This window comes from Dermatophagoides farinae, chromosome 1 (genome assembly GCF_024713945.1).
Source record: "Dermatophagoides farinae isolate YC_2012a chromosome 1, ASM2471394v1, whole genome shotgun sequence".
Taxonomy (NCBI): domain Eukaryota; kingdom Metazoa; phylum Arthropoda; class Arachnida; order Sarcoptiformes; family Pyroglyphidae; genus Dermatophagoides; species Dermatophagoides farinae.
This window is the reverse complement of record NC_134677.1, coordinates 519,487-542,333: the sequence shown is the minus strand read 5'-3', so window position 1 is coordinate 542,333 and position 22,847 is coordinate 519,487. Positions and strand designations below refer to the sequence as shown.

Genomic DNA, 22,847 nt, shown 5'->3' with positions numbered 1-22,847 from the left:
AACATTTAATATTTCGAGAAAATCTGAAACAACAACGCCAACAACCACAACCAGTAGTTGTTGTCAACCAGTCGAACAAAATTCGAATAATTTCCTTGGAACAATATTTCATAAATTTGGTAATTTTCATGAACAATTTTCCTCATCTTCCGGTGGAATGTTTGTTTCACAACCACCATCCCTGCCGCTACCACCACCCTCAACTACATCATCATCCACATGTTCGAGTTCACCGCCACCACCACCACCGCCAAATTCATTATATTCGAATGTTTATCATTATCATCATTCTTCGAATCAATCGTCATCACCAACAACAACAACAATTTATAGCAACAGTGGTTGGAATTATTCACAATATGGAAATGATTTAAATCATAGTTCTATACCTGGAAACATTGTTTCTCCGCTTCCGATCAATTCAATTTCATCACCACCACCATCATCTATGACCATTTCGAACAATGCTGATGCTTCTGCTGCTGCTGTTGATTGTAATTATTTTAATCACCATTCTCATCAATCAAATTATGCAAATTTCCAACCAAATTCATCATCTACAACAACAACAGCGACGACGACGACGACGGCAAACACGGGACATCCACATTATCATCATCATCATCATCCGTATTTGTATTACTAAATGTATTTTTCTATCCCGATAAATTATTTTTTTTCAATTTTTTTAAAATTTATTTTATCATAAAAAACCGTCAAATGATTCCGGAAATGAAAAAATTTCAAGTTTTGAAAAAAAATCCGTATTTTTTTTATTGAATTTTTTTTGATGGTCTCTTCATAGAGTACGTTAAGTATTTTTTTTTTCGATGCCATTTTAGAAAATTGAACATCTGAGCTACTTGTGTACCTGCATTTGAAAGTGTTTGTTTATCAATTGAATTGAAATTATTCAGAAAAAAAGACAATGAATCGAAATCTTGGAATTTTGGCCAAATATTTTGGCAATTCATTGATAAGAAATCAAAAATGTTTCATTTCAAATCGAAATTATTTGCCAAGTTTGATGAAAGCTCAACAAATCAGCTATGCAAATATTCATGATTTAACAAAACGAAAATTCTCATCATCATCATCATCATCATCGCATCAAGATCAGATTGAAAAAGATTTTCAAACAGCTATTGCTAATTTTCCAAAAATTATCAACGCTGATAATGATACAAAATTACGACTAATTGCTCTCTGTAAACAAGGTAGTATTGGACCTTGTACCGGTGATAAACCATCAATGTTTAGTGCAAGTGAAAAAGCTACATATCAAGCATGGAAATCGTTAGGTGAAATGTCACAAGATGATGCAAAAAAAGAATACATTGAAGTTGTTAATAAATTATTGAATGAAAATCCGGATAAATCGACAAAACAAAAAGAACCTGAACTTGTATTCGAAGAACGTGATCAAGTTTATTGGATTAAATTAAATCGCCCCAAACAATATAATGCTCTTACACCGGAAATGTATCGAGGACTGATTGATGCTTTGAAACGATCGGCTGAAGATCCTGGTATTAAATTTACGGTCATCACTGGTAATGGTCCATATTTTTCCAGTGGTAATGATTTAAGTAAGTTTTGTTTTGCTTGCCTAGATTTTTTTTTTGTGGAATTATCGACTAAAATTTTAAATTTACAGATAATTTTCCACGAGCCATTGAAGAATTTGATGGTGATATACCGAAAGCAATGGATGTATCACGTGCCCTTTGTCAAGAATTTGTATCGGCTTTTATTGATTTTCCTAAAATGTTAATTGGTGCCATTAATGGACCTTGTTTTGGAATCATGTTCACAACGTTGGGCCTATATGATTGTGTCATCGCTACGGAAAAAGTTTTTTTCACCTGTCCTTTTTCATCGTTGGGACAATCACCTGAAGGTTGTTCGACACATACATTTCCACAAATATTTGGCCCATCATTAGCATCGGAATTATTGTATTTTAATTATCGAATGCCAGCTGAAGAAGCTCATCGTTTAGGATTAGTATCACGGATCGTTCCATCTGATAAACTACAAAATCATCTTGAAGAATGGCTATATAGTGAAAAAGGACTGGTGAAAACATGTTATCCAAATTCAATGTTCAATGCAAAAGGCATTGTACGTAATGAAGAAACCCGATTAAAGTTACATGAAATCAACAAAGTTGAATGTGATTTTCTACAACAAAGTTGGGCATCTGAAGAATGTGCTGATGCATTACAAAAATTTTATTCACGAAAATGAATTGTGTGTGTGAATTTTTTGATTTTTCATCAACAAACAAACAAATGCAGATTACAAATACAATCAGCTGATTTAAGAATTAATAATAAAAAAAAATCTATTTAAACACAAATGGTCATGTGTATTTTTTTTCTTGTTTGACAAAATATAAATGATAAAGTAAAATAAAAAAAAATGACAATGCTTTTGTTCCACGAATACTAAATTTTTTCCACTGTTGTTGTTGTTGTTGTCGTTGTCATTGTTAATCATTAATCTTCTTTCTGATTTTATGACCATTCATTCATTTACATTCATTACCAGGCAGCCATGAATTTATTCATCGATTAGCATTGTTCATCAATAATTATATCGATTGTTCAATTTATTCATGGAAAATTGATCACTGACTGATTGAAAGAATGGAATTTATACGTACACCAAAGGTATAATTATTTTTTTATTCCTTGTTTTTTTTTGCTATTTAAATGAAATGAAAAAATTTTTCCATTTGAAAAAACAACTACAGGTTGAAAATGTACGATTCTTGTATCGTTATCCAACAGTGTCAAATTCATCGTCTACCGGCACACTTTATTTGACGGCAACACATTTAATATTCGTAGATCCTGGCCTACAACGTGAAACATGGATCCTACATTCATTGATTGCATCAGTGGAAAAATTACCCATCACAACGATTGGTTCACCATTATTAATGAGATGTAAACATTTTTTATGCATAACATTTGTGATACCAAAAGAAAAAGAAGCTCATGATATTTATCAATCTTTGATTCAATTATCACAACCAAGTAAGTTTAAAAATTAATTTTCCAATCACTAACACTATTCATTCGTTCGATATAGATCGAATTGAACAATTATATTGTTTTCATTATACTGCATCGAATGAATTTTTCACTATCGATGATGGATGGAATAAAATATCATTGGAAAAAGAATACGAACGTATGGGCTGTCCAAATAATAATTGGAAATTATCAACATTGAATAAAAATTATGAATTATGTAAAACTTATCCACAATGTTTATTTCTACCAAGTACTGCCGATGATTATATTATACGTGGTAGTGCTAGATTTCGTTCAAAATCACGTTTACCAGTATTGTCTTATCTTTATACGAACAAGGTTTGTGTAATGATTCCCGTCGAGGTGAAATATCCATTAAATTTTTTTTTATTCAATTTGATTCAGGCTTCAATATGTCGTTGTGCACAACCATTATCTGGTTTCAATGCTCGCTGTATTGAAGATGAAAAATTATTGGATCATATTCGACGAACGAATCCACAATCACCACTTTTGTATGTGGTTGATACAAGACCAAGAGTAGGATTGATTGATTTTTGTTGTTGTTGTTGTTGTTGTTGTAAATTTGATGATTGAAAATCAATTCCATACAGATCAATGCAATGGTCAATAAAGCACAAGGAAAAGGATATGAAAATGAAATGTATTATGAGAATATTAAATTTCATTTTTTTGGCATCGAAAATATTCATGTTATGCGTGGAAGTTTACAAAAATTGATCGATGGTATGTGTGTATTATTATTATTGAGTGATTTGTTCATTTGTTTTTTTTACTAATTTTTTTTTCTTCTCTGTAGCTTGTGAACTTCGTGTACCTTCAATGAATTCATTTTTGACCGGTGTCGAAGGCAGTGGTTGGTTACGTCATGTTAAATCGATATTGGAAACATCAGTGTTTATTGCAAACGCTGTCCACAATGGTATCAGCATTGTTATCCATTGTTCCGATGGTTGGGATCGTACCGCTCAAACTTGTTGTAAGTTTTTTGTTGTTGTTGTTGTTGTAAAATCAATCATCAATCAATAATCTGATATCGTTTCAGCGATAGCATCGATAATTTTAGACCCTTTTTATCGTACGATTGATGGTTTTCAAACATTGATTGAAAAAGATTGGCTTGCTTTTGGCCATAAATTCACTGATCGTTGTGGCCATTTTAATGGTGATAATCGTGAAATGGCACCAGTGTTTACACAATTTTTGGATGTTATTTGGCAAATAATGCAACAACATCCATGTGCTTTTGAATTTAATGAACGATTTTTGATCAATATAAATGATTTTGTTTACAATGTTCAATTCGGCACATTTGTTCGTAATTGTGAACGTGAACGTAATGAATCACGATTATCGAAACGGACATTTTCTGCATGGGGCTATTTGGATGCTCATCGCATTGAATATGTAAATCCATTATATCAACCAATGGATTCAATGTTGACAATATCGGTGGCGCCACAATTTATTAAGTAAGGTTTCCCCTTTTTTTGATCATAAAAAAACTTTAATTCATTTCGTTTTTGATTAGATTTTGGAGAGGCCTGTACAATCGTTTTGAAACTGGTGTTCATCCACGTGATTTTCTTGAAGATATTTTACGAGCCAAATATCATCATATTGATCAAATGAGAAAACATATCACATTTCTGGAAAATGTAAATATTTTTTTTTCAAACAATATTCGAATTATTCTGATTTTCTGTTTTTTTTTTTTCAGTATTTAGCACAAAAACAACAACAACAACAACAACAACAGCCAAAAGAAAATGGTGGTGAACCACAAAAATTTCGACCACTAGGTTCAATCGATTTGGATGAAATTGATAGACCATTAAAAGTGGTTGAACAATGTATGCAAAGATTAGTGATGCAACATGAACAAAATCTTAAAGATCAACAACAACAATGTATTGATGAGGATGAAAAATCCAAATCATCACTTGATACGAATGAAAATCGTACCGTTGATAATCAGGTAAAGAATTAAATTAATGTTCTTGATCTTTATCATTATCATCTTGATCTGAAATTTTTTTTCCAGAGTCCTATTCCTAGACCTAATTCATTGAAATTAGGAAACAATATTCAAGATGATGAACATGAATGAAACCGAAGAAGATTGTTTATCAATGCCATTGGAACAAGTTGTACAGGATTGTTCAATCATATCATTGAATTGGCAATCATTTCAGAATCTTAAAAATTGTAGCTGTTCAACACCGTTAGAGCCTTATTCCACAAGATTACATTGTTTTGCGTGTGGACATATTTTTTGTGTCCGATGTTTAGGTGAACGTTGTACCCTTCCATGTCATCAGCCTATTGTATCATTCAAATCGGTATGCCGTAATTGTTTCAAACGAATAACAAAATCCAATTCAATTGATGCGTAAATTTTTTTCTGATTTAACAAAAAAAAAAAAACAAATTATTTAATTGCATGTTTTATTTATTATTACAAAAATTTTGACTGATAATAAATTCAAAAATTCAATTAATTTTATTCAAAATTCAAATGGAAATGTCATTTATGAACGGCATCGTTTTTTGTCGCATTTGTGCTCACGACATTTGAACGTCATTTTTTTTTGTTATTTCAATTAGAATTAGATTTGATTTGATTTTCATCATTATCACTAAATCATGACCACAGCAGCTCGACCAACATTTGAACCAGCCAAAGGTGGTTCTGGTCGTGGAGAAAAAAGTCTTAGCTCTTTATCGAAACATTATTCATCAAGAGATTTACCATCTCATCTTAAATTGAAATACAGGTAAAAAAAATCGATTGTTTTTTTATTGGAAATAAAACTAATTTTTCATTTTTCCTATAAAAAAGACAACATGGACAAAATACAGCTGATGATGTGAAAACAAAAGATTTTCGTAAAGAACTTGAAGAACGTGAACGTTTAGCACAATTAGAAAAGGATGGAAAACGTGGCCACAATTCTAAACAACAGCAGTCATCGTCGTCTTCAAATCATTCTTTAACACAATCGAATAAAAAACCTCGTATCGAATATCAACGAACGGCGAATAATTTATCACAATTAGATGCTGATGAAAAATTAGATGACGACGACGATGATGATGATGGTGGTGGTGGTGGTGGCGGTAATAATAATGACGATGTAAATTCGGATTCCGATGAAGATTCCGAAGATGATACTCAGGCATTATTAGCCGAATTAAATCGTATTAAACGTGAACGTGCCGCCGAAGAAGCTAAACGTGAAGAAGAACAACGAAATTATGAGAATAAAATACGTATGGAGAATATATTATCGGGAAATCCATTATTAAATGCTGGTAAATCAACAAATTTCAAAGTGAAAAGACGTTGGGATGATGATGTTGTATTCAAAAATTGTGCTAAAGATGATTTAAAAGATAAAGATAAATCATTCATCAACGATACATTACGTTCGGATTTTCATAAAAAATTTATGGAAAAATACATTAAATAAGCTACAGCTACTATGTACGTATTTCATTGAATGGACCATTTCATTTTTAATTAAAAATAAAAGAAATTTATTTACGACAAACAAAAAAAATCGAATGATATTCATATGAAACCAATGAATTTGGATTTCTAGTATAATAACAAGTTTGATTAGTTTTTTCCTGTAAAAATTTAAAACCAAATGATTCAATAATTTCTTTGACAATTTCATAGCTAGGTTCGATTGATGAATCTTGTGATGAATCGGCATAATGATAAAGTAATGGACCAAAATTTATCCATAAACCACCATCTGATTTAAGAATATTGTCAATGGTTTCCACGTAATTTATGATATTTTGTGCTGTATCCAAAAAGAAACAAGTGACAATACAATCAAATTGGTCATTTTTATGCTGTTGTTGGTTGTTAAATATTTCCGTAAATGAACCAGCAACCATTGAAAAATCTACATCTTTCGAAATCGTCGCAGGATTAACATCGGGAAATTTTATCGGTATTGTTTGATGATCAGATTGAAGATTGTTTGAAAAATGTGATATCCATGGATAAAATGTAAACATATCGGTAGAATCAATTTTATTCAATATAAAATTGGCAACGAATAACATCATCAGACTGAATTCATTTCCTTGACATGAATAACCACGTTTAGCTATTTCGTATGGTAATCTTCCTAGGCCAGCTCCAGGAACCAGAATTCTGATTTGATTTCGATTCACAAGTGAAGGAAAATATTCTTCAATTGTATTCAATATTGGCTGGAAACATGATTCACGTTCTGTAGCGCCTTCATGACACCATTCACGAACAATTTGATTCAATATAGAATCGATACGAGAAATATCAAGATCTTTTTCCAATTTCATTATCAATGAATGATTGGATTCTTTTCTATTGTCTTTGAGAAAAACATGATTACGAAATATTTTAGCTGCATCGCCAATGATCACTTTAATTATTTCATAATTATGTAGAATACAATGTTGAACTTTAGTCAAATGTTTGGAATAATTTTGCAACAATTGTTGATATTTTGTGGACATTGTGCCAACAAAATCGATTCGTTTTTGTACTTTTTTCATATTATAACTTTTATAAAAACGAAACGTGTTGATAATATCGAAAAAATGTTGCTGTTCTTCAAGCTCTTCATCAACCACAGTATCGTCTTCGTTGTTTGATTCGTTATTTTCCTTCTCACTTAACATTGTTTCATTTGATACGGATTGTATTTGATCACTGATTGATTCATAGTTATTATCATCATCTAGATGATGATGATGATGATCATCATCGGACATTTTTACATCGGATTCTACAATCTATTTATTTACAGAAATAGAAAATTAAAAAATTAAATAACAGTCGCTTATTGCACATTTTTATACCATTCACATGATTGTTCTATTTACACACACACACACAAATATAGCTGCTGTTAAAAAAGATTTTTGAAAATTTTAAAAAAAACAACGACAATTGTGATGTGATATTCATTCTTTACAATTTTATTTTTCAACAACAAATAAAAACAAATGAAAAAAATGCATGATTTCCATCCATTTATCCGTCATCTTTCTCTCTATGCCATTCAAAAAGTTATGGCCGCATTATCACGCATCTGTTTAAATGTTGATTGATCCATTCGTAGAAAGGTCCATGGTTCATATCGTGAATCAGATTTAATCACTACATCATTAACGAAATCCATTTCACGTACAAGTTCATCATTAATGAATACTTTATGTATGGCCGTTGTTTCCTGTTTTGGATCGCCTTTAATAATTTTTATCAATTCAACTTTCAATTCTTCCATCACTTTGCCAACATCGGCAACTTCGTATTCGATTTTTTTAAAACTTTTCAATTTTTCACTTTCCGGTTCTTTTACCTCGAAAATTGATTGCTGTATTTCTTCACCCATCATTGTTTGTTTTTAATTTTCGTTGGTATTTAGAAAAAAAACTTGAGAAAAAAAACCGATAACGAAATTTCAATAGAAAACGAGATTTAAATGCTTTCCATGGTCGTCACATCATCATGTATTTGAAAAAAAAGAATGAGTAAATTAAATTTTCTATTAATCTAATTAAATTTGTTTTTGTTTGTTCAATTGAATTTAATTCAATTCAAAAAAAAAATTAAATTAAATTAATCATCATCACGTGATCTAATACGTCATTTTTGAACGGTAATGAAAATTATGTTTTTGTTGTTGTTGTTGTACGTTTCAAAACAATCCAATCCACATACAAAACACCTGAGATGACGATTTAATTTTTTTGTTTTGTTTTGTTTTGTTTTCCATTTGTTATTTTGTAATCACCATCAAGTGAATGAATCACACACACAGACAGCAGATATCCACTCATTTGAGCTGATGATGGTGATTGTAATTTCAGGTCGCCAACATCATTTATCCAAAAGAATCATGTACATTACGAACCAATAACCATTGGCTAGTCAAGCGTTTTTTTTCAATTTTTTTGTTAAAATTTATTTTTTTTTTTTTGAATTTATTTTTTTTTAAATTCATCAAATTCGAATCATCTCTAATGAAAATGGACATATATTCAACATTGAATTCTTTAGCACCTAAAAGTAAATATCAATTGATTGATTGAACTGTAAACGATGATAATAAGAAAAAAAAACCTTTTTATTCACATCAGTAACTAATTTAAATCGTGATTTTAACAATCATGGATCAACGGATGAAAACAGGAAAGATTTTCCACCAACAGATGATCCTGTTTATATATTGGGTAAAAAATATAGCTCTTTACATGGTAAATTTTGATTCAAATTCTAGTAGAAAATACTAAATTTGTTTGTGTTTTCTCTGAAAGAATTGAATGAAATACGTTCAGATGTTCGAACAAATATATGGATGACATATCGACGAAATTTTCAGCCAATTGGTGATACAAATTTTACATCCGATAGTGGTTGGGGTTGTATGCTACGATGTGGTCAAATGGTATTGGCCAGGGCATTCATCAATCTTTATATGGGTCGTGATTGGCGTTGGAATTATGCGAATCTTGAATCAATCAAACAATTGTTGGACCATGATGGCCAAGAAGAAGAAGAAGAAGATGTAAAAAGAAAAATCGATGAAGAACTAGAAAAATATCTTATCTATAAGAATTTATTGAAAATGTTTAATGATCAAAAAACCGAATCCTATTCAATACATCAGATTGCATTGATGGGTGTTTGTGAAGGCAAAAATGTTGGCCAATGGTTTGGACCAAATACAATTGCACAGGTTTTAAGGTGAATTTTTTTTCTTTCATTGTTGTTGTTGTTGATCTGTTTAATCTGTTCTTTTTCTTCCAAAAGGAAACTATCAATGTTTGATAAAATGAACGATATATTCATCTATGTTGCAATGGATAATATTGTATTTCTCGATGATATTAGTAAGTATTTGGAACCTTTGGAATCATAAAATAATTTTCTTTGCTCTTTTTGTTTTACAATTAGGAAAATCTTGTAAAATTTCTCAAAATGATGATTATGATGATGATGATGATGATGAAACAAAGTGCCAAGAACAACAAAAAATGAAAACTTTAAAAAAATGGAAACCATTAATACTATTCATTCCACTTCGATTGGGTTTATCGGAAATTAATCCAATCTATTTTCGTGCTTTAAAAACAACATTTACTTTTCCACAAACATTAGGTATACTTGGTGGCCGTCCAAATCATGCACTGTATTTTATTGGTTGTTGTGGTGATGATCTTATCTATTTAGATCCACATACAACACAATCGAATGTCCATATAGTTGCTCAAGATCGTGAATATTTGGAACGATTATTACAGCATGAAGAACAGATGATGATTATTGATGATATTGATGATCAATTAACAACGACAACATCATCATCATTAAATCAACGTTCAGCTGATGATGTTAGCTATCATTGTGAACGGCCATATAGAATGTCAATTTCATTACTTGATCCATCATTAGCATTATGTTTTTTCTGTAAAAATGAAGAAGAATTTAATCATTGGCATCAATTGATGATGGGAAAATTATTTCATGAACAAACACAGCCATTGTTTGAGATAATGAAATCACGACCATATGAATGGCAAAATGATGAAGATGGTAATGATTTAGATTGTATCGGTTCCACATCCAAATCTATTCATGGATCATTTTTAAAAAGTTCACCAAATTTTGATTGTAACAATATTCAACAACAAAAACAATCTGCATCAACATTTGATGATGATGTTGATGATGATGATGATGGTGATGATGAAGAATTTGAAATTATTTAAATGATTCTAGCGTTTTTTTAAAATAAAATTTGAATTTTTTTAATTTTGAATTTTTTTCATTCGAATTTTTTTTTTTTGAGAATGACATTTGTGTATTGTCCAGACATGCAAGCATGCATTGCACGCAAGCTATTTAACCCGCTGTGTATCGGGTGAAAAACTAGAAAAAAAAAGAAAAGCCGCTAGCTCGGTTTTTTTCCATTTGTTGTTATTATTGTTGTCCACCACATCATTATTGCCATTGTGATATTGTGATTAACCGCAAAAAAAAAGAAAAATTCTTGCAAATATTTTCAGACAATCATCATCTGTTTATTATTATTATTTTGTTCACTCGATTTATTGTCGAGGTTGCTGCTTCTTGCTACTGCAGCTACTCTTGATATATCAATGTGTGTGTCCATCAAGGGTTGGGTCAAGCTCGTTTGTTCTTGCTCTCGTAAATTTTTCAAGTTTACAATCAATCAATTATTTGTTTATATTTTTTTTTTGTGTATTATTATAAATCAGTTCCTGTAAATTTTATCGATAAAAAAAATTTTATTGCAATCAAAAAAATCTGTTCGAATCAATTCAAATCAAGTTCATTTCAAAACAAATCGAATGTTTACGCACATACAAACACACTGATTGAATTTATCTTGTGATCATCGCCATCATCATTATCATCAAAAAAAAAAAAAATCATTTGGCTGCCAATACACTGCATTTGAACATTTCTCATCGCGCCATCATTAATCATCATCATCATCATTCAATAGATCATCATCATCATCATCATCATCATCATCATGACCGCCACCACATAGATAGACATACAAACGTACCATATATCAATTTTTTTTGTTGTTGTTGGCCTATTATTATTTGTCGATGATTTCAAACAACAACAAAAAAAAACAAAAAAAAATTGATGGCTTTGAATGAATGAATGAATGACAAAAAAAAAAATTAAAATTCCATTTTTTTTTATTACTACTCGCTCAACATTTTACATTTACACACACACACACACACACGCACAAATTGTATAATTTTTACTTTCGGAATTATTATTGTTTTATTTTTTCAAACAAAATCAAACAAAAAAGATAATTAAATTAATTTCTTGCATGTACTTTGTATGTTTGTCTTTGGACAAATCGTTTTACCACCAAATATTTTTGTCTCTCTGTCTGATTTTTGTCACCGATTGCATCATATCATATTCTCCATCATCATCATCATCATCATACTACTATGTCGTCTAGACATTCGATTTTATCCGGAATTCGTAAGTGTTTTTTTTTGTTTACATTTTTTTTTGCTGATTGATTATTGATTGATTTTTTTTGTCTATTGAAAAAAAAGGAAATAATTCATCATCAACCGATTTAAATTGGTCATTCGTTCAGGTAAAAGGAACATTAGAAGATGAATTTAGTGATGGTAAGTTTTTTTTTTTGGTAAAGTTTTTCTGGTGAAGATGATGTAATTCTTTGTGTTTTTAAATTTAGCCGATTTAATTTCATGTGTGGAATTCAATTCCACCGGTCAATTATTGGCATGTGGTGATAAAGGTGGCAGAATCGTTATATTCCAAGGGAATGAGGTAAATTTTTCTGTTTTATTTTGTTCTAAAAACAAAATTGATCTTTTCTATATCAAATAGGGAAAGAAAACCACTGAATATGATCTTTATAGTACATTTCAAAGTCATGAAGCTGAATTTGATTATCTTAAAAGTCTGGAAATTGAAGAAAAAATCAATAAAATTTGTTGGCTAGATGAATCAAAAACGGCGGCAAATCATTTCATGTTGACCACAAATGATAAGACGATAAAATTATGGAAATTATCCGAAAAAGATAAACGTATTGATGATAGTTTTTCAAATATTAACAGAAATTTTATTGGTGGCTGTGATACGACTGAATATCCAGAATTTGATCATACCGAATTAAGGGTTCCTAAAATGATGGCCACCGAACCGACAATTCGTTCGAATCTTCGTCGCATATTTTCCAATGCTCATTCATTTCATATCAATTCTGTTTCTATTAATAGTGATCAAGAAACATTTATATCATCGGATGAATTAAGAATAAATCTTTGGAATCTAGATATTACCAATGAAAGTTTTGGTATGTTGTTGTTGTTGTTGTTGTAAATTTTTTCTAATTGAAATTTTCCCATAGTGATTGTCGATATTAAACCATCAAATATGGCCGATTTATCCGAAGTGATAAGTGCCGCTGAATTTCATCCACAACATTGTAACATATTTGCATATTCAACAAGTAAAGGTTCCATTAAATTATGTGACATGCGTGAAGCTGCATTATGTGATCATTATTCGAAAAGTGAGAATAAGAATTTCAATTGTTTTTTTTTCATTCATTCATTTTTGATTTCATTTTTTTTTATTTTCAGTATTTCGTGATACTATCAATGGTTCAGATAATTCAAATTTTTTCCATGAACTCATCACTGTTATATCAGATCTGAAATTTACAAATAGTGGTCGTTATATGATTACACGTGATTATATGACCGTAAATGTTTGGGATCTGAATATGGAACGAAATCCAATCGAAACATATGAAGTACATGAATATTTACGTGGCCGTTTAGGTACACTTTATGAGAATGAATATATATTTGATAAATTTGAATTTTCATTAAGTGGAAACGATAAGTGAGTACTATTTGCCTGTTTGTTTGTTTTTATCAAATCAAAAATCAAATCTTTTTCATTGATATATAGTTATATAATGACTGGATCATATAATTTTTTCAAAATTATCGACCGTAATTCCGGACAAGAATCATTGTTTGAAATTAATAAAGATGTTGTGAAACAAAAACATTTACGGCCACAAAAAATTACGACAACAAACACGACGACGGATAGTTTTCGTAGAAAGCCAAAAAAAGATGAAACATTCGTAGACAATATTGATCTAAATCGACGTATCTATCATACTGCTTGGAATCCAAATCAGAATCTGATTGCTGTTGCATCTACAAAGAATTTATTTATTTTTAAATCATGATGATTTAAATTTTTGATCTTGTTTTTTTTAAACATTACATTTACACACACACACACACACACACACACACATTTACAATTTTTTCTAAAATTTAACTGAACAAAAAAAATCAACATTTCATTTTTAAACAACATATACAAACAAACGCAAAGAGATAAACAATGCAATTAATTTTTGTGATTTCATTTCTTGTTTGTGTGTGTGTGTGCCTTGTTTTTTATCCATTTTTTTTCATTACAAAAAAAAATTTGATATTTTTTTCGCAATTATCTTGATGATGATGGTCATTTTTTTTTCTCATCCAAATACATTTTATACCTTGAAAAAAACTTTATATTCATTCGAAATTTATGATTAATTTTATTCATACAATGCAAGTTCATCATCATTATACACTGTGTAATATTGGCAATTTTTTTGTTGTGAAAAAATTGTTCTTGTTTTGGCGATAAATTTTTTGTTTTTGAAAAAAATTAAAATAAAAGTTTTTCTTTATTTATCTCAATCAATCAATCAATGATCATCAAATGTCGTTCTTTCATGGTCGAATAGAATTAAAAGATACGAAAAATTGTTTCATAACATTGCCATCGAAATGGACTGTACAAAATTTTCGTTCAAATTCATTTGTAAGTCAGATCTAACATTCGATTTGATTTGATTCACATGTCATTTTTCTCTCTTGATCTATAGGGTCTAATTATAATCAAATTAATCTTTTTGGACGATATAAAACCAGATAAATTTCTATATGTCACATGGAATGGAAGTAAAAATTGTACTGAAGATTCAATATTTTTGGATCGAAATTTTGCATCAAAATCTAATATTATTGATAATGAATTGATTCTGGTGCAAGTTATCGATGATCTATCGAATCGAATATCACCATGTGTTTCTTGTTATTTGAAACCATTATCCAATGATGATCATCAACTTATTGAAATGAATGCTGAAGAAATTGAATATGAATTTCTAAATCAAATACGAATGGTGACTGTTGCTTTTTTGAAAAATAATGAATTCAATATTTTTCCATTGTGGTTGAAAAGTTCACCAAATGTGCCGATTTTTGTGCGAATTTTTCGTGTTGAACCAACAACAACAAATAAAACCGGATTGATAATAACCAGGCAAACGAAAATTGTTATCGTTCCGCAGAATGAAATTGAAAATGATGCCGCCATCGTACCGCCAATTACAATGCCGTCTACAAGTTTAAAATCCGTTTTTGGTCTATTCAAATCTTTGGTTCCAAATCGTGAAAATATTTTTCCCATTACTCATTCATCATCGAATGATGATCCCATCACTGATGATGATGGTGATACGATGACCATGACAAAACATCATCATACACTATTTCCAATTTATCATGGCAAAAAGCTATTTTTACGTGTTATTCTGGCCAAAGAAATTGATTCAAACACAACATCCATTGGATTTATATCTAGAAAACATTTTGAAAATTTAGGCACTCAATCAAGTCGTTTTATTGTTCGACTGATAAAATTAGATCCTTCAACGAGTAAAACGTCAGACATTGTTTCCATCGGCTATGATGTGACAACAATGTCTGCTAATGAAAAATTTTGTACAACATTCGTTGATAAATATCTGAAAATTTATGATCACATAAATGATCTAAACGTATTAGTAATGGCAAATGACAAATGTCCAGATGATTCAATAATGTTTAGCCATTCATTCATCATACAGTATTCATTATCGTTTCTATCTTACGTCATTTTGGATAGTCCAGATTTACGGCAAATAAATTTGGTTGTAGAAAAAAACAATGATGGCATTGATTGTCTGAATATTCCGGTGGCTCGAAAAATATTCATAGTTCCATTATTGTGGTCAAAATTGAAATCGAATGAATTCCACAATGAATTGGTCAAAAAATCAAACAATCAAATACTCATGTATAATGGATTCTTGGTTGCTGATCCAAAAAATGATAATGAACAATATTTCATCATCAAACAACAATCACCGGTGCCTGATTTTGATGTGGAAATTTTTAAATTTCTTTCCACAAGTTTTGTGGTTGATCCATTGTTGACTGAAATCATTATGCAACAAGTATCGGCTGTGAATTCTTCCATGACAATGCATTTGAATAAATTGACAAAAAAACGTCAAATAATCAATGATATGATGGAAAATTATGAAAAAATCCTCACCAAACCGTTTGCTGGCCGTACTGCAACCTTACAAGAATGCATACATTTCATTCATAATTCATTGAATTTAAATTCAATTACAGAATCTGGCAATGTAAATTTATTCACCGCTTTATTGGTTACCGGATCAAAAGGTACTGGTAAAACAACACTAATCGAACGTCTTTTATATGATTGTTTTGAAAATCATCGAATTTGGAGTGCTAAAATTCAATGTTCAAACATTAAGGGTAAAAGAATTGAATCACTGCAGAAATCATGGTCACGATTATTCACTGAAGCTATTCATCATCAACCATCAATATTGGTATTTGAAGATTTACATCAGATTGCCTATGATACCGGTGATGGTGATGATGATGATGGTGGTGGTGGCAGGAACAATGTACGATCATTCGATTCAAATGATGAATCAGATCGAACGAAATCAACAACACCAGAAAGTTTTTATTGTGAACGGATATCGTATTTATTTTTTCATCTTGTTGATTCATTGAAAAAATTGAAATCATCTTGTACATCATTTTCTCGTGTCACCATCATTGCTACTGCTGAATCCAGTGAATGTTTAAATCGTGTGTTGAAAAAATTTCCAACATTTGATCAAACAATCGATTTACAACCACTGAATAGTGGACAAAGAATTGAAATATTGAATGAAATATTCAACAAAAAATATAAAAATCTATCGTATGGTGAATGTTCAACAATGACAACATCAATAAATATTGATATGAAATATCTGTCAAAAATAACGAAAAATTTTCCCATTCAACATTTGAACAATTTAATCGATATGATTATTCACAGTGCATTGGTTGATAATTTAATGCCAAAACAAATGAATGATACAAAAGTGATTATGATTAATGATGTCCATGTAAATCAAGCTATAACGAAATGGAATAATTTTCAATTGACACAAAAAACAGATAATTTAAAATTGAATACTAAACGTTTGTTTAAAGATATTGGCGGTATGAAACGTGTTAAAGAAATGCTTTCAGATCTTATTCTCATGCAAATAAGACATCCAAATCTGCATCGATATTTACCATTGAAATTACCAAATTCATTACTCATTTATGGTATGCCTGGTTCCGGAAAAACGGCCATAGTTGAAGCCATTGCAAATGAATCCAAAGTGAATTTTTTAAATGTTAAAGGACCAGAATTATTGTCCAAATATATTGGTAATAGTGAACAATCTGTACGACGAATATTTCGTCAAGCACAAGCCGCATCACCATGTATACTATTTTTTGATGAATTTGATTCATTAGCACCACGTCGTGGTCATGATAGTACTGGCGTTACCGATCGTGTTGTCAATCAAATGTTAACACTAATGGATGGTCTTGAAGAACGTGATCGAAATATATTCATTATAGCCGCCACAAGTCGTCCAGATCTAATAGATCTGGCATTATTACGGCCAGGACGTTTTGATCAATTAATACGTTGTGATTTGCCTGATGAAAATGAACGAAAAGAAATTTTTACTATTTATGGCCAAAAATTATCAATAGATTTTAATGAAAACATCAATTCATCATTCAATAAGATTGAGAAATCAATGGAAAATTTTACTGGTGCCGATATACAGGCATTATTATATAATGCATTTTTAGATGCCACCAAACAGGCAATGGATGATCATCAAAAATCAATCATTCAACAACAAAATGACAACAACAACAACAACAACAGCAACGACGACAACAACAACAGCAGCAAAAATAATGATAAAAAAATTCGAATTGAATGGACAAACATTCAACAAGCAATGAAGATGACAAGACCTGCACTTAGTCAACAGGAACGTAATCGATTTAATCGAATGTAAGTTTTTTTTTGTTCATTTTATTTTTTTTTTTGTTATTTATATTTTGACAAAATCAAACTATCTATTTGTTTATCTCTTCGTTTATTTATTCCCACACACACACACACACATACAAATACAAATCATATGTGTGCGATATGATTTTCTCATCAGCCATATTTTTATTATTTACCTGCTACTGTGGCTACGATTTTTGATTAATATTTGATTTGAACAACAAATCAATTTCTCATACAAACACACACAGATAGACAAACACATAAAGTTATTATTAACTTGTGACAAATTTTTTTTTTTTGGTGGATGATGATGATGACCTTTTTTTGTTATTGAATCATTTATCTATCCATGTATCGATATTATCGATATTATTATATTAGGTTTATTATGACAAGAAAGTGTGAGAATTTTTTTTCAATCAAACACACATGAACACAATGGTTTTGAATCTGAATTCAATAATTGAATTTTAATATTTTTCTTTTTGTTGGCATGATCATGATCATGATGATGATTTTAAAGAAAGAAAGAAATTCATAATTTAATTCATAATTTCTTGTGTGTGTGTGTGTGTGTGTATGTTGAATATTCTGTATTTACAGAATTTTTTTTACACACAATATTCTTTCTCTCTTGCAGCCATCATGATCATTATTTTGAATGGCCGAATCATTTTGGTTATTATTCGGCGTCAAGCATCATCATCATCATATTAAGTGCTAACTGAAGCATAAAACTATTTTCCATTTTTTTTTTATTTTTTTTGTTGAAAGAATTTTAAATTGAAATTTTTTTTTTTAGATTCTATTCTCATTCTAATATATTCTGAAAAGAAAAATTCTTTTTCCATTTTTTTTGTTGTCGTCGTCGCACACACAAACACACATAAATAGACTCTCTTGATGATGCTCACAAAAAAATGTTCATTTTGTATGTATGTGGATTGTGTTGTTGTAGACATTTTTTTTCTTTTCAATTTAAATTTCATTATCATCATCATCATCGTTATTATGATTGTGGTTGAATTTGTTGTGTCAGTCTAAATAGAAAAAAAACGTGGTTGAGATCAGTATGTTTTTTTTTCATTGCAGAATAAAGAGAGTGAGGAATATTCCAGTGAATCGTTTCATTCATTTCAAAATATTCACATTCTTTAGCTGCTTATTCGTGCAAAATTGTAACCATTGTGGTCGTCGTTGTTATTGTTGTTGTTGTTGTTGTTAAAATTAGGCTTTCCAATTCGATTTATTAATGATCTAATGATGATCATCATTGTGTTTATTGTATGAGTTTTGATTTGTGATTTCATCTTTCGAAAGCAATTTTTTCCATCAACGGAATTTTTTTTTGTTTTGTTTCTTTCTGTTGTTTTGTTTTATTTTGTCTTGTTGTTTTTTTTTATTGTCTTGTTTGTTTGTTGTTTGTCTCGGAAATAAAGATAGATAACTTTTGATTTTGTTCTTTAGATTAACGTTGTTTTTGATGATGATGAGAGAATGTCGTTAGATTATTTGATTTTCTCACCAAAAAAAATCGTCAAATTGTGTATATTATCATTCTCTCCAGACAGAAAGATAGTCATGAGAATGTACAGAGAAATGGAAAGATTCCACATTCATTTTCGGTTATTTGTCTGTTTTTTTTGTTACTTTTGTGAATCTATAACCGATCATTTTGGCTTTTTTTTTTTTTTTTTTTTGATTAATTACACCATTTGTTTGAAGATTAATGTGACTTTTGGTGCCAATATTTACAATCGATAATTGATGATGATGATGGTGATGAAATTGATGCAATCTAAATTTATCGTTTTTTGTCTATTATTTTTGTGGTTATTTTTTTTGTCTAGTGCAAACTTTGAAAAAAATTTTCTATTGTTCATTCATTGTGTGTGTGTGTGTGTTTTCCATTGAATTTTTATTTCTGTTTGATTTTTCATTGCACGTGTGCATCGTTTAAATGATAATTTGTTTTGGTTTTTTTTTGTTTTCATAGATATGCTAAATTTGAAGCCGAATTATCTGGACAACGATTACCGGTGAATGATGATGATCTGGATGGTGATCCAATAAAAACGGCAGTTACGTTGGCATGAAATATAAATTTCTATTCATAGTGATCGATATAGTGATTGATTTTTTTTTTGCAGCACCTGTGTGTGTGTGTGTGCGTGTAACACACCTTCTTTTGAAATTGAATTTATTATTGGTTTGAAATCAGGTGCATTTCGGTTTTTTGTAATTTTTTTTCTCATTCTGAATAAAGACAACGAATTTTTTTTTCTTTTATTCTCTCGATTCAACTCTTGAATTACGAAAATAAATACAAAACACGCACGTAATTGTTTCTGGTTTTTTTCCTTGTTTCTGGTTACAATGGGACACATAAAATACAAAATTTTCAACAAAAAATTTCATTCAATTTTTTTTTCAATGTCCACTGTTTTTTCGTTTGCTCTCAATTTTTCAACGAAAGCAAAAAAAAAAACGTGGCTTTTGTTCTTTTCTGATTCGTTATTGTTCATTGTTCATCGAAATTGATTCGAAACGAATCGATTGAATTTTGCGATCTCGCTAAGAATGAAAATTGGTCACACTAACACTTTATTTTCTTCTTCTTTCACCATAATAAATATATATATACATGGATCCTACTGTTTTTTAGTTTTTTTTTCTTGGTTATTGTTTTTTTTGTCCATTGTATATTGTGTAGTCGATCGGGTGTTTTTTTTTGGCTTAATGGGGTCCCTTTTGAGAGAGAAAAAAATAGGTGAGCTTTCTGATCTAGATTGATGAAGAATAAAAGAAAAAGTTTCTCTCTCTCTCGCTAGTATTTAAAAAAAAAGACCACCACCATGACATTCATTCACACATACACATAGTAAATAGGGGAAAAGCTACAAATCATTTAGATTGCCATTGCTGCCTGTTTTTTTTTTATTTTTACCTGACGTAAATTGACCTAATGTATATCCACCACCACCATATAGCGTACAATGTGACAATTACACAAAAAAACAACAACAACAACAATAGATTCCATCAAATGCAATTTACACCGAGATAGAGAAAGATACCTTATATGTGTGTGTGTCGGCTTGTTATTTGACAATTTTTTTTCCTTTTTTCTTTTCTTTTTAATCTTGATTTGTATGGACCAAAGTGCTGGAACCATTCAATTTTTTTTTACATTTTCATAAAAATTTCAAACGAATCTCTCTGTTTCTTTTGTTGTTGTTGTCACTTACTTTGTGTTTGTGTGTGTGTGTGCATTCACGCACACGTGTTGCATGGTCATCAAAAACACAAAAGAACAGTTTTTTTTTCATTATATTGAAAGAAGAAAATGCGAATGATTCATTTGTGAACACCTGAGTTTCGGAATGATTATTTGTTTTTTTTTATTATTATTATTATTTCACAGGTAACACTTTATCAACCAATTTTATTTTTTCATTCTCAATTTAAAAATTATGTGAATTTTTTTTTCTTTACCCATTGTTATACCTGTACTATCTGCTGAATTAGCTGATTTTTTTCGCGTTCGATGAAATTTATTTTTAAACTAAAAAAAAATCAGATGATTTTGCGTGCGTGTGTTTTGGGGCTGGCTTTCATTTTCCGATTGGTCTATTGTTTTTTTGCAATACACACACATGCACACATATTATATGTCAAACTCCTATATATGAACATGTACAAATGAACAAATGTATTGGATGTCCACCAATAATGCATATACATACAATAAGGTTAATTTTTTCTGTTGTTTTGTTTTGTTTTGTTCCATCCTCCCACTAATTTTTTGTTGTTGTTCAATGTTCCGTTTATCCTTTTGTTTTTATGTATATAGAGTGAATGAATGAATGAATGAATGAAGTGAATTGAATGGGAGATAATGATGTACTCGTACTCGTTGCGTCTCTTTCTTTCTCTCTATATAGTGTGTATTTTTCCATTGTTTGTATTTTATTCATTGTTATATCGAATGGCGCCCATATTGAACATCATCATCATCATCATGATCATTGTCATTGAATACAATTGCCCATTATTATATATATTTATTGTGTCTGTTTTCTTTTTTTTTTATTTTCATGATAATGATAATAGTCAGTCAACAACTATTTGGACATAAATGGAATTTTTTTTTGTTTCATTTTTTTTTTTTTTTTTTTTTTGAAAACAATAGAATAACTACAACGACAACGATGACAATATGAATTTCCTATATTTATATATACATTGAGCATCTTTTTCTGTTTATGTTTGTTTGTTATATGTTGATATTTGAGTGAAATACCCCATTATAACATTATATAACGGCATCCAATAATGATGATGATGATGATGATTCTCATGTTTCCATCGTTTTTTTTTTTCATTCATTCATTCAATGGCTTTCAATCTTTTTCCTTGTTCTCTATTCTATTCTATTCCATTCATTCATAGATTCTGTCTGTCTGGCCATTGTTTCCAATAATGATCGGGTTTTTTTTCCTGAACATATCTTTCTTCTTTCTCTGTGTATATATATATATATATATATTCACCACGTATTCAACAATTCGTTTCGTTTCATTTTTGCTGTTCCAAATTCATTCAACTGACAATTGTGTTTTGTTGCTTTTATTGTTCGCTCCGTCCGTTCGTTTTTTTTCACTATTATCATCATTCTCTTTTGTTTTCAAGTTTTGTTAGGATTCTCTATTGTGTTTTTGATTCAATCGATCCATCCATTCATTCATTCATTCATTCAATCTTTCTAATATTTCGGCTATTGTTTTGTGATATTTTTTTTTCTCTCTCTCTCATCTATAGAAAATTTAACAATAACAATAACTAACAGCAACAAAACACATTGATCAGATTGAATGTGAATGAGTTAGTTATAGTTAGTTTACAATGAATGAATGAATGAATGAGACAATTTG

The 22,847-nt window shown here is 30.0% G+C and overlaps 7 protein-coding genes across 7 annotated transcripts; 6 read left to right on the top strand and 1 right to left on the bottom strand.

Annotated features, from left to right (window-relative positions):
• Nucleotides 1–835: 835 nt before the first annotated feature.
• On the top strand, nt 836–2,362 carry LOC124491637 (enoyl-CoA delta isomerase 2). Its single transcript, XM_047054317.2, has 2 exons — nt 836–1,589; nt 1,658–2,362. Exons 1-2 carry the CDS (start codon nt 929–931, stop codon nt 2,248–2,250), a joined length of 1,254 nt encoding a protein of 417 aa, XP_046910273.1. The 5' UTR covers nt 836–928; the 3' UTR covers nt 2,251–2,362.
• A 37-nt stretch (nt 2,363–2,399) lies between these two features.
• LOC124491636 (phosphatidylinositol-3,5-bisphosphate 3-phosphatase MTMR6) lies at nt 2,400–5,578 on the top strand. The gene is given in 11 exon segments (XM_047054316.2): nt 2,400–2,675; nt 2,759–3,044; nt 3,100–3,383; nt 3,450–3,584; nt 3,659–3,791; nt 3,865–4,044; nt 4,111–4,537; nt 4,597–4,723; nt 4,786–5,043; nt 5,110–5,162; nt 5,164–5,578. Coding segments are annotated over 11 exon segments (2,205 nt in total). The 5' UTR covers nt 2,400–2,651; the 3' UTR covers nt 5,462–5,578.
• A 16-nt stretch (nt 5,579–5,594) lies between these two features.
• c12.1 (spliceosome-associated protein CWC15) lies at nt 5,595–6,628 on the top strand. Its single transcript, XM_047055985.2, has 2 exons — nt 5,595–5,842; nt 5,908–6,628. Exons 1-2 carry the CDS (start codon nt 5,712–5,714, stop codon nt 6,536–6,538), a joined length of 762 nt encoding a protein of 253 aa, XP_046911941.2. The 5' UTR covers nt 5,595–5,711; the 3' UTR covers nt 6,539–6,628.
• Nucleotides 6,565–8,632, bottom strand: LOC124492955 (carnosine N-methyltransferase). The gene is made up of 2 exons (XM_047055986.2): nt 8,158–8,632; nt 6,565–7,678 (listed from the first exon to the last, which is right to left on the bottom strand). The coding sequence occupies exons 1-2, from the start codon at nt 8,465–8,467 to the stop codon at nt 6,606–6,608; spliced, it is 1,383 nt and encodes a 460-aa protein (XP_046911942.2). The 5' UTR covers nt 8,468–8,632; the 3' UTR covers nt 6,565–6,605.
• A 147-nt stretch (nt 8,633–8,779) lies between these two features.
• Atg4a (Autophagy-related 4a) lies at nt 8,780–10,885 on the top strand. Its single transcript, XM_047054284.2, has 5 exons — nt 8,780–9,141; nt 9,213–9,329; nt 9,390–9,819; nt 9,886–9,965; nt 10,030–10,885. The coding sequence occupies exons 1-5, from the start codon at nt 9,096–9,098 to the stop codon at nt 10,842–10,844; spliced, it is 1,488 nt and encodes a 495-aa protein (XP_046910240.2). The 5' UTR covers nt 8,780–9,095; the 3' UTR covers nt 10,845–10,885.
• Nucleotides 10,886–10,925: 40 nt separating this feature from the next.
• On the top strand, nt 10,926–14,375 carry LOC124492663 (serine/threonine-protein phosphatase 2A 55 kDa regulatory subunit B delta isoform-like). The gene is made up of 7 exons (XM_047055624.2): nt 10,926–12,117; nt 12,195–12,272; nt 12,341–12,435; nt 12,496–12,967; nt 13,022–13,186; nt 13,257–13,521; nt 13,591–14,375. Exons 1-7 carry the CDS (start codon nt 12,084–12,086, stop codon nt 13,877–13,879), a joined length of 1,398 nt encoding a protein of 465 aa, XP_046911580.2. The 5' UTR covers nt 10,926–12,083; the 3' UTR covers nt 13,880–14,375.
• LOC124493137 (uncharacterized) lies at nt 14,310–20,250 on the top strand. The gene is made up of 3 exons (XM_047056211.2): nt 14,310–14,508; nt 14,573–17,910; nt 19,910–20,250. The coding sequence occupies exons 1-3, from the start codon at nt 14,407–14,409 to the stop codon at nt 20,007–20,009; spliced, it is 3,540 nt and encodes a 1,179-aa protein (XP_046912167.2). The 5' UTR covers nt 14,310–14,406; the 3' UTR covers nt 20,010–20,250.
• Nucleotides 20,251–22,847: the final 2,597 nt, after the last annotated feature.